This window comes from Anopheles stephensi, chromosome 2 (assembly GCF_013141755.1).
Source record: "Anopheles stephensi strain Indian chromosome 2, UCI_ANSTEP_V1.0, whole genome shotgun sequence".
Lineage (NCBI taxonomy): Eukaryota > Metazoa > Arthropoda > Insecta > Diptera > Culicidae > Anopheles > Anopheles stephensi.
The window spans coordinates 38263731-38276064 of NC_050202.1; the positions used below are offsets into that span (position 1 = coordinate 38263731).

The window sequence follows — 12334 nt, forward strand, 5'->3', positions numbered from 1 at the left end:
TATAGCGCAAATTTCCAGGAAAGTATTCATTGCGCAATTATCTTGAGGAAACGTCAATAATTTGGCTGGTTGTCCTTTATCTACCTGTACATCGCCCCACGATTCTTTCAGAATGCCTAAATCTCTGAGCTTCTTCACCACGTGTGTTTTCAGGGAAGGTATTTTCGATTTCAATTTATGCTGTAATAAGGCGCTTTCATCGTAAGTGTGACGTTTGAATATGGCTAGAGAAATGTTTAGTTTCAGCATAAGGTCCCTACCTATAATAACAGGCCATGACATACAATTTTTCGGTAAGATAATAAACTCATGTATTATTTCATTCTTTTGATGTTTAATTCGACAATCAGTTTGTCCAAGCGATAGTAGCGCACTGTTACCTAAACCGCAATATCCTGAATTTTCCGGTTGTTTCAAGAGGCATGGAGGAACCAAATTTTCATTTATAAAACTTCTGGGGCTTCCTGAATCGAAAAGAGATAACACACGTGGAAGGAAACTGTTCGGCCCGCTTAAAGCTAAAAACGTAACACATACCTCCTGCATGGCTTGAATTTGTTGTAAAAAGCCCGAGTTCTCGTTTGTTGGATTAACAGCGGCGGCTGGTATTTTACTACGGCTTGGACATTCTCGATGTGAATGGCCCGTCTGTGAACACCGAAGGCACGATCCATAGGGACGTTGAGGTCGTTGACATTGGCTCTGATAATGCCCTAGCTGCAGACAGTTGTAGCACTTTATTTGCTCGCTGTTACCCGAAGCGTTGCGAACATATCGTTTATCCGTTGGTGCAGATGGTGGTGGATGGCGTGATCGTATTTCTTCATATCTCTTTAGCATAGGTAGGAGATCATCCATTCGACGAGCGGCGAAACGCATAGCGGCAGTATTGACCGGATCATCTATTCCTTCGATAATGATGTCAATCAGTTCACCTTCAGGGATTTTTGCTTTTCTAGCAATGCTCTTCATATCGATGAAGTATTTGATGATCGATTCTGATGTAGACAGGCGGCGGCAACGTAACTGGTGATACACACTTTCAACAGAGTATGTTTGTTGAAAAGTGTCGATGAGCGTTTGTTTCAGAGAGCTGTAGTCGAAAAGTCCCGACGAACGAGCAATTTCTTGAGCTGTCCCAGAAAGCAGTCGAAGAGTTGTTACCAGCTTCTGTTTTTCGTCAACGCTGAGCAATCCAAAAACTCTTTCCAGTTCTTCGAACCACATCACAATATCAACGCCATTTTGTCCGCTGAACGGGGGAACCAAACTCTCGATCGTCTTTAAATCAGGTTCGTTTTTCTCTGCTTTGCTCTGTAGTTTCATCTCCGAAACTTCCTTTTGTAAGACCAGCAGCTTTTTCTCTAGCTCTAGCTGATCTATTTTTTCTTGAAGTGCGATATTTGCAACACTGTTGTCCTCGGCACGTTTTTCTTCACGTTTGATGGTGTTTTCTTCGTATTCCCCGAATCCATTTCGATTTCTTCAGTTTTCGCCGGCATCACGGCTTCGTATAGGTTTCGGATTTGGCCAAGTGTAGCAGTAGCTGGGTATTCTACACCCGCATCAGATAACACACATATCATCTGATCCTTTGTAGGCATTTTAATGAGTAAATCCCACTTCTGAGTTGTAAACTTTCCAAAAATAAACTAAATAACACAAGACGCCGAAATGTGCGTGTTTCTCCTTTGTCTTCTCAACGGAAATTGAATTCTATATTTCATAATTCACCAGGTTGCATCACATCACCAACTGTCAAACTTGACATTTGAGCTTTTCGAATAAATGCATGTTTACATGATAATAAACTGCATCGCCATTTTAACTAAGAATAAGTGGATAATTGGATTATGGTACAGATACCCTCGCCTCTTATTCACCTGACATAACCCACTCCGACTATTTGTTCGCATCGCAACTCACAAGAGCACTTTACTACGTATTGAGACGTAGAAAAATGGACCGATGATGTCTCATTTGATTGTTTTTTTGCGTTATCTATGGAGATTACCTACATAAATAAAAATATTTTAGAAATACATGAGCCACTTCGCTGGCAAGATAACATTAGGAAATGTTAACATAAAATTAATTAAACATAAAATTAAGTCCGTAACCAGGGTCGAGCATGGTTGGCCCCCGTCAAGGGTATCAGCCGTTTGGTGATGAAACAAGAAGTTGGCTATACATACGCATGAAAAACTACCTGTTAGAGCAACAGGTTTGGTTTTTGCCAAAGGCGCCTGGAGGCCAAGATATGGAACTGCATAGCAGCCAGCATTTATGTTTGCTACGTAGGCAGTAACTGGTCAAGAGTTCAGCGGAAGGATGTGTTGATCGGTGCGAGGGTGGCCACAAGTCGCCAAGATCATCATAGGTTTTGATTAAGGCGTCTTGCCAAGCTACCGTGTATTGCATCGGTGGCTCAGCTTGAGAACAGGATACGTATTGCTGGTTATCTCTCGTACGAGGCTGTCAACGGCCGCTCTTGTCGGCGAATGTTTTACCTGGCACTTGATATAAGGATGAAATAAAAACATGATTTCAAAATACTCCGGAACAAACTGCCTCTTTCTTACAAAGAACACAAAAGAAAGTCTCTTTCTTAATTTTTCTCAACGGTGGTAATAGGTGTCAAACAATAACTGTAAATAACGATGACAAACAAGACGTTTCACTGCGGCAACACTTATTGCAGTGTTGCCAAAATAAATTGCAAAAATATATAAATATTAATCTTTTTTCTTGTGGGTGGGTTGGTGAGGGAGGGCAGGTGGTCGGTTAGCTGCTGCGATTTTTATTGACAATTTATCTAGATATATTGCCACGATTAATCCTCAGCCCTTCAAGCTTTACACTCCGTACAATTTAAAACAAATTCCCTACAAATTGTCGAATGTCCTTTTTTCTTGCGTAATATCCCATTGTACACCACTTGTTGCGAATTGCAACGCCTGACCAGCAATAAAAAAAAGGCGAGTGGAAGAACCTGATACCCAGAAGCAGTGTGCTGTTCAAGCGGAACCCTTATATGGACGAAGATGGTATCCTGAGATTGAGTGGCTGGATTGACCGTTGCCGTGTCGTGGATCCGGCGACAAAGCGACCCATCCTGCTACCGAGAAGACACCGCGTAACAGAATTAATCGTCGACGACGTCCATCGCCGCTACAAGCATGGGAGCCAAGAAACTGTGGTCAACGAAGTGAGACAACGATTCGATATTCCAGCTCTTCGGTCGGTGTGCAGACACGTACGTCTGCAGTGCAACATGTGTATGTTGCTGTACGCTCGTCCGGTTTCGCCGCAGATGTGTGAACTGCCAGCTGCGCGTCTTGCTGCATATATGATGCCCTTCTCATACACGGGAATAGACTACTTCGGCCCTATGATAGTTGCGAACGGACGGAAGACGGAAAAACGTTGGGGCGTTTTGTTTACATGCTTGACGGTTCGAGCGATCCACATTGAGGTGGTGCGGTCACTGTCTACCAGTGACTGTCTGATGGCGATTCGCAGCTTCATGGCGCGTCGTGGGACGCCGATCGAGATCATCTCCGACCAAGGTACTAATTTTGTTGGCGCTGATCGGGAACTCAGAGAGGCAGCTGAACGGGTCAACTCGGCGATCCTCAGCGAGTTCGGTCCGCCCGACCCAACGTGGAAGTTCAACCCCCCGGCAGCTCCCCATTTCGGTGGATCATGGGAGAGAATGATTCAATCGGTTAAACGGATGCTGACTCGCACCCTGAAAGAGAGGCACCCCACGGACGCGGTACTGACAGCAGCGCTCATCGAAGTAGAGAATATGCTAAATTCTCGCCCGCTTACCCACGTTCCGGTCGATGGTGAGGATGATGAGCCGTTAACCCCAAACCATTTTTTGTTAGGATCTTCCGCAGGGATGAAACCTTTGGTTCCGCATGACGATTCTCCCGCGGCCTTGCAGCAGAATTGGAAAGCTGTGCAGGCCAGGATGAATGGCTACTGGAAGAAGTGAGTAAAATCGTACCTGCCAACCCTGACAAGAAGGACGAAATGGTTTGAACCACATAAACAGATCCAACCCGGATATGTCGTTCTTATCGTTGACGAAAACACCCCGCGGAACTGTTGGCCGAGAGGAAGGGTGGACAGTGTCATTCCGTCTCGAGATAGAATCATTCATCGGGTCGTCGTAAGGACAGCACGCGGGACGTTTAGCGTGACCAACTTAACCACCGGCCTCTCCAGCGTTGTCCAGCGTTGTCCAGCGTAACGACGCGATCATTGGAGGACGGCACGCGCGCCTTTTGTCAGCTTGTGCTACCGGCCACGAGGGGGCGCGTTGCTTCGGACGACATCGGCGGACGGACCCGAAGCGAAGAATGACGTGGTCTGGCGTGACAACCAGATAGAACGAGGAAAGGATCTTTCTTTTTGATCCTGGCCAGCGGGCCAAGCGGACGAATTTTTAGTTTCGCAGAATAAAGTAAAGTATACTAAAGAATCCACTCGCCTTTTTTTTATTGCTGGTCAGGCGTTGCAATTTGCAACACCACTTAAAGCATAAAATTGAAACTTTTACTTATTAAATAGTAAAATATTATAATAAAACGCTGTTAAATTATTATAATTTACAGGTTATCCAATCTGAAATAATAAATATTACTCTAATCCAACATCAACAAAATATTTAACAACCTTTACCTCACGCTGGCAACACTGGATTTGGTGTTGCCGCGTTGAAAGGATTTTTTCATAACGGTAATAGATAAACGATTGCCGATTGATAAAGGAGTGTTTTTTTCTCCCAAATTGCCAAATTTTTAATTAGCTTAATTTTACTAATACAATCGGCTCTCGTGCATCTGTTTTAGTTTAGAAACAAAATTATCCGAAATTCTGTGAGTGTTGGTTAGTTTTTTCGTTAGTTTTGGTGTTACTTAGGCAGGGAACTACGAATTATGGAGGTTATTAGTTCGGCCAGCACGATAGCAAAGCTATCAAAATTGAAAGAAAATGAGGCAAGGCTAGTTCAGCTAATGCAGGAGGCAGGATTATTAAAGTTAGCACAGAATTGCGAAGTGTGCGGAGTTAGCATGAGTAGACGAGCAACAAACACAATAGATCGGTTTAAGTGGGTGTGCAGCAATGCTCAGTGTAGTAATAGGGAATATTCCATTAGGAAATGAAGTATTTTCAGGCAGTCTAAGTTGTCATTAGGAAAGCTATCGTTGATTTGTGCCTATCGTGGTAAAAAAATGTTAGGGTAGAAAGAGCAGCAGACGAACTGCATGTTAACAAAAACACTGTTAACAAGTGGTACAGATTAATCAGGGAAAAATGTGCAATTTAAAGTGAGGAGAACGATCGGTAAATAGGAGGCCGAGGGATGACAGTCGAAATAGACGAATCAGTCGTGACGAAAAGAAAATACAATAGAGGACGAGTGTCAGGAAATAATCAGGTGTGGTTAGTAGGTGGAATTTGCCGAGAGACAAGGGAAATCTTTTTGCAGATTGTAGAAAGGAGAAATAGGGCTATACTCCACGATTTGATATTAGAGAATGTTTGTCAGGATAGTACAATTATAACAGATTGTTGTGCAGCGTATACAGGACTACAACACTATGGATATAGGCATCTTAGGGTTAACCATTCCCATCATTTTGTAGATCCTATTAATCGAGGAATACACACCCAGAATATAGAAAACTTATCGAAGCACATCAAAGATTTTCTTAGGAGCAAAGGAACAAATAAGGGTAGATTGACAGATTATTTAAGGGAGTATCAATTTAAAAGGCACAATCCTGATAGGTTTGGTTCAGTTCTAAATATTTTACGGGCAGAGTAGATTTGATAGAAATTAAAAAGAAAAATTAATGAGGTGGAGTGTAGATGCAGATTAGATGGTTAGGTGGCTGGCTAATGCTAAGCTGCTTAAATGATGCAAAGTTAACAACTTGCATTGTTTAAGCTGCTTTAGAACTCCGATCTCAAACCTCCTCGTGGTGCTGGCTGGAGGATAATTTTTGCACATTTTACAAAACAATTATTCACTGATTGAGACGGGGGTCATGACATGTTTAGAATATGTTATGATGTAATTTGATGATAGCTATTGACTTGATTCTTCTAAGTTGTAGAATTGTAAGTGCATTCTGCGTACGGTAAGACGGTTTGAACGGAATTATTTAACCAGTTCTTCCGCCTGAAGACCGGCGTCACTTCCGCCCTGTGCATGAGTTAACAACCTCCGTTGTCTACACAGCATTTTCTAGTGTGGTCAACCGCCACCGGCAACTGTACTGATAAATTGCACCGATCAGCAAACCGTGCTGATCGTCCGACCTAGTTACTAATTGCAAAACATGCAATAGTCATCAACAATAGTCAATACTCGTCAATACTTCCCCTCTCCCATCCAATTCACAATAAGCAACTTGTATGTAAATCAAAATTAATAAAATCACTCCGATTTTGACTACTGATGATTTTCAGCATTGTCAAACCTTCGTGTTCTACACAAATACATTATGTATATTTTAACTCTTAACCTTAACATTGACAATTATCACACATGTTACTAACAACGGGGCCGAAAGAGGCTCTTGAAAGGTGTATAGAAATATATTGAAATCAAAATTATTCAGGACAATTTTTAATTCACGGCACATAGGTTGCAAAGGATTGCTTCGTCCGTAATTATTGCCTATACGAGCAATACCAAAGTGAAACCTAAATCGCATGAATCTGCATCACATTTGCAAGTTACTCGGGAGGATCTATTTCGTTGTATAACAACCAAAATAGAAAGATGTACTAATAATTTATTTATTTGTTTTTTTTTTATTCATAAAGAACGGCCTGGCCGTATTGCTAATGATTCATTTTTCTTATGTACAAATAAGTCGTAGGCGATAACAGCGCCGGTCTTCACACGCCAGGGCCGGGGTTCAAATTCAATCCAGACCACCTCCCCGTACTTAGGGCTGACTACGTTACTACGGGTAAACATAAGTCGTAGAAAGCCAGTAATGGCGACCTTTCGAGCATGGATCCATACTTTTACATGATACAAACAAATATCGGAATATGTTTGATATATTACATACAAGAATGCATAATGGAACATCAGTCGCTTTATACAAATCAAATCATCACTAGATCAAGTTCGTAATTTTTGTTCATGCAGAACGACCTGACCGTTTTGCTCGAAGTTCGTAAGTTATGCGTAGATACTTGTTCTGCTGCTGTGTGTTGTTGTATGTGTTCCATCTATCTTTATCAGTTGGAATTCTCTTACAACAGAGGTTTAATTTCAGTTAGAAAATTTATCGTTGAAGCTCTCCAAAAATAGGTTTTAAAGGGTTTGAAAGCATATTCAGCATATTCAATGGAGCAACCGCAGTCAAATAAAAAAAAAAGACCATTAAATTATTATTTATGTTTATCATATGGAATGGATACACGACCATATCGTCCTAGAGCTTTGTGCTGTGTGCTGCTGAAGTGTGTTAAGACACTACTACTGCCTGTATGCGTGTAAAAGAATATAGTTATGCCCGGCCATATATATAGAACCGGCCAGAACAGCCGAATCAGCACTTCATTCATTCACTTCCATAAAAACTACCGAACCAACCGAACCAGCCGAACCAACCAAACCGGACCGTACCGAACCGAATCGATAAACTTCGATCAGCTGTGTCAGCAGTTTTAACCATTTAAAAGTAGGGACGACCAGATAGTTAGAGTCAGTCAGTTTGGTTTGGGAATAAGCGAACATGTTAGTGTAAATCATGAATAAAATTCGTGTTTCTATAATTAAACTGATCTCCAACGCATTATCATATGTTTGTTTAATAAATAAAAAACAATGTACATCGTTGTTGCACGAGTTAAAACTAAATGGTTCGGACACAGACGAAGGAAATCGAGACTTGCTTATTACTACTTACTTACTTATCAGGCGCTACAACCGCTTTGCGGTCTTGGCCTGCTGCAACAATCCTCGATACCGCTCACGGTTCAGCGCCGTCGTCTGCCAATCCGTTATCCCGGCCGTTCTGGCAGACGCATCAACGCCATCACTCCATCTCAATTTGGGCCTACCACGCCTCCTCTGTCCTTGAGGACGGCCTAAAAGGACTTTACGGGCTGGGTCGTCCGGTGTCATTCTCATGACGTGACCAGCCCACCGGAGCCTGGCGAGTCTAATGCGCTGTACGATAGTGAGATCATCGTACAGCTCGTAGAGCTCGTCGTTGTAGCGGCTCCTCCATTGTCCTTCCACACATACGGGGCCAAAAATCCTTCTGAGCATCTTCCTCTCGAACGCGGCTAAGAGGGCTTCGTCAGTTTTGGACAGAGTCCATGTCTCAGAGGCGTATGTGAGTACTGGGACTATAAAAGTTCTGTACAGTCCCAGCTTCGTCCGTCGCGACAGGTATTTAGAGTGGAGAAGTTTCCTCAGGCTGTAGTATAAACGGTTGGCAGCCAGCACCCGTGCGCGTAACTCAACATCAATGTTGTTGTCGGTGCTGACTTTTGACCCCAGATAGGTGAAGTTTTGGACGACTTCGAAAGTGCGGTCACCTATCTGTACATCACCCCTGCGTAAATCAGTGTTTGTTAGCAGGGCCGCTGGTGGTGCCACCATCATTTTGGTTTTCGCCTCGTTAATCTCCAACCCGAGGTTCTGTGCCGCACGCTCGATCCTTTGATAAGCTTCTGCTACATAGGAGAGCCTCAAACCAATGATGTCTATGTCATCAGCGTATGCCAGGATCTGGATTGACTTATAGAAGATGGTCCCCGAAGTTTCCACCTCTGAGTCACGGATGGCTCTCTCTAGCGCCAGGTTGAAGAGGAGACAGGCGAGCCCATCTCCCTGGCGCAGGCCCTTGGTGGTAGCAAAGAGCCCTGAGAGTTTTCCATCCACCTTCACCTGGCATGTGATGTTGGCCATTGTCATTCGTACAAGCCTGGTAAGCTTGGCCGGGATTCCAAAAGAGCTCATTGCGTCGTACAGTTTTACCCTGGCTATGCTGTCATAGGCGGCTTTGAAATCAATGAAGAGATGGTAGGAGTGGAGCTGCTGCTCCGCCATCTTCTCCAAGATTTGCCGCTTCGTGAAGATGCTTGCTTATTACGTAGTCAAAATTGGAGTGATTTTATTAATTTTGATTTACATACAAGTTGCTTATTGGGAATTGGATGGGAGAGGGGAAGTATTGACGAGTATTGACGATTGTTGATGACTATTGCATGTTGATGCTATCGGCAGAAACACGATACGTGCCAAAGCTACTGACCCCAAAATCGCTTATCGCTAAAGTGAAAGTGTGTGATTAGAGTTGTTTTGTGCTCTCAGTGCGTAGTCGTCTCGTCCAGTGTTACGTGTGTCGGTGAGAGACGTGTAAGTAATTTCGCGCGGTGTACTATCTCTCTCGCCAAGTGTTGTCCGGTAAGTCCTTGCGTGTCGTGTCTTCCCTTTCCCTCCCTAGTGCTTAGTGTTTAAACCATTCGTACGGCTCTACAATGGAGGTAGAGCCGATCGATGGATCGGACACAGGCTTCACTACAGTGAAGCGCAAAAGTTCCGATCCAGGCGAATCAGCCAAAAAAAAGACCGACTTCTTCGCCTCCTACAGGGGATTTGAACAAAAGAAGTAGGGCATATCATGCATCCTACAAAGGAGTGCATGATGTTTATTTCATGCCCAGGAATAAACCCCTGGATGTTAGATCTAAAAATATCCAGGGGTCCTGGATGTTCTTCGGCTGCGTCCGAATAAATTGAGGGTCTCCGCAAAAGACCGGCTGCAAGCCAATGCTATTGCGGCCGATCCGGAGGATTACGGGGTATACATACCTGGTGGACTGGTGGAAGTCATCGGTGTTGTCGATGACTTCGAATACCCATTGGAGACATCCTAAAATACGGAAAAGGGGCATTCCTGCACCAGTCAACTCCTCGTGCCAAGGTCCTTGAGGTGAAAAAGCTGTTCGCTTTAAGCATGGTCGATGGAAAGAAGGTGTTTCGCGAGACATCCTCACTCCGAATCACCTTCGAAGGCACTGTTCTGCCGAATTCTCTCCTTTTCGAGGGACTTCGTGTGCCAATCCGTCGACCATTCTTAACAAAAATAGCGAATGTATTTGTTCGATAATCGCACTTTTTTTCGTGAAACGTGTAGTGTTGTCCCGCCGAAGGTTCAGATTCAACTGTTTATTCTTGGTCAATTATAATTCAATTCTTATTCCCTACTATGGGTCGTTTATAATAACTAGTTCACCTAACTTACTAATCCTTCATGCAATAAGCTTTCATGCAATTTGATATTTCATGCAAATCCTAACATTCCGGCCACCAAAGAAGGGACTTCTTTTTAAATTGCTTGAATTCCGAATGAATACCTTCATGAAAATATTTCCTGAACATTAATAGTGTCTACATTAAGATGTGTTTTCCTCGTTTGGAATCGGAAGGATTGCTAAACGAACGCTTGGTCTAACATTTTTTTTCCCTGACGCTGTACGTAATGTCACTACACGCACTATGCCATCCTTGCCCGGGTGTAACGCTACAATTCTACCCATTGGCCACATCGTAGGATGTGCGTTATCCTCCTTAATAATCACTAACATATTTTCCTTTAATATCACTGAGGCACCCTTGCAGTGCTTGGCGCAGGCTTGCAATTGCTGAAGGTACTCAGGCATCCACCGGAACCAGATGTTACGAACGTTCTTTTGCACCAACTGGTATTCCTTCAGACGATTATCAGGTATCTCACTGTAGTCTACCTCTGGCACAACTTGCAGACTTCTACCTATGAGAAAATGAGCAGGAGTTAGTGGTTCTAAATCCGATGGTTCATTAAAGAAAGGAGTTAAAGGGCGTGAGTTCAAACATTGTTCGACTTGGGTTAGGAGTGTTAACATGCTTTCTTGAGTGATACTTATGGTTCCGATACTTCTGATGATGTGTTTCTTGGCCGCCTTCACTGCTGCTTCCCATAGACCGCCGAAATGCGGTGCACGTGGTGGAATAAATTTCCAAGATATTTCGTTGTTTGCACACCAGTTGAAGATTTGTGCACGATCGTCCTCGTTGCACTTCAGCATTTTGTAGATCCGATTGAGTTCGTGTGATGCACCTTTAGACGTAGTCGCGTTGTCCGAGTGTAGTTCCTTAATCCTTCCACGACGTGCGACTACACGACGTAATGCTCCGAGGAACGCAGTTGTGGTGAGATCTCCCACCAACTCGATGTGTACAGCCTTCGTTGCAAAACATACAAATATAGCTATGTACGCCTTTGTGGGACTCCTGTTCCGTATTGTTGCCTTTAACAGAACTGGTCCACAGTAGTCCACGCCGCAAACAGCAAATGGGATAGTTGGCGAAACCTTTGATAACGGTAAATCGGCTATGCACTGTTTCACAAGCGTTGGTTTGGCCTTAAAACATACACATGATATGTGATCTTCGACAAACTTCTTCCACCGAATATCCAAAATTTCTGGCGAAGGGACGTCAATAACAGTTGCAGTCCGGCGTGAAGTAATTTCAAATGGTACGCAGTAGCCAGAAGTGATGCCAAAGGATGCTTTGCATCCAGTAAGATGGGATGTTTGGTAGCATCGGGTATGTTTGCGTTCCTAAGCCGGCCACCAACACGCAGGATACCAAGTGAGTAAATAAATGGAGAAGTCCATTTCAGCTTCGAAGTCCGAGAAATATCCTTGCCATGTCCGAGGTTGTGTAGATCATCGTGAAATGTGTCTAATTGCGATAAATGACACAATCGCAATTCCGCTCTCTGAAGTTCCTCTGCGGTGAGTAGTGGCACCACTGCGATCAGTTCCTTAACCGATCGATGAATGCTGATGATAACAGTTCCTTGGTTGTTCACGCTCTTGTATGCACGTAACCGTTGAATGTATCGCAAGCAATATGCGATGACCCGTCGAAGTTTGTGGTAGACCGAAAACCGTGAGAATAGTGTGTTCCGGAAATCAGAGACTGTTGAACTTGCTGCAATTCGTGATGTCGCCAATCGTTCTTCCTCGCAAACCACTGTTTCCCCAAGTAGAAGTGGATCGTTAGGCCAATTTTCCGGAGTCTCTGATAACCATTGTGGCCCATGCCACCAGCGATGACGAGCTAACAACTTATCTGGATTCAAGCCACGGGAGACGTCGTCTGCTGGATAATCAACAACCAACCATTGTGGCCCATGCCACTTCCAGCACTGAATTCCGGTTTCGGCTTGTATCTTGGCGATTCGGTTAGCTACAAAACGCTTCCAGCGGTTTGGAGAAGAATTAAGCCAGT

The 12334-nt window shown here is 43.7% G+C and overlaps 1 protein-coding gene across 1 annotated transcript; it reads right to left on the reverse strand.

Moving 5' to 3' along the window:
• Positions 1 to 286: 286 nt before the first annotated feature.
• LOC118508015 lies at positions 287 to 11121 on the reverse strand. The gene is made up of 4 exons (XM_036047400.1): positions 10971 to 11121; positions 10640 to 10826; positions 538 to 1483; positions 287 to 464 (listed from the first exon to the last, which is right to left on the reverse strand). The coding sequence occupies exons 1-4, from the start codon at positions 11119 to 11121 to the stop codon at positions 444 to 446; spliced, it is 1305 nt and encodes a 434-aa protein (XP_035903293.1). The 3' UTR covers positions 287 to 443.
• Positions 11122 to 12334: the final 1213 nt, after the last annotated feature.

What these genes read in the sequence shown, in the direction of transcription:
- LOC118508015 (XM_036047400.1), bottom strand. Translation starts at nt 11,121, where the DNA reads ATGCTGAAGTGCAACGAGGACGATCGTGCACAAATCTTCAACTGGTGT. An exon ending in GTGATATTAAAGGAAAATAT is followed by an intron (nt 1,484 to 10,639) that starts GTTAGTGATTAT and finishes CGAAAACTGAAG; the next exon opens with AAATCGAAATGGATTCGGGG. An exon ending in AAATTCAAGCCATGCAGGAG is followed by an intron (nt 465 to 537) that starts GTATGTGTTACG and finishes TTTTCGATTCAG; the next exon opens with GAAGCCCCAGAAGTTTTATA.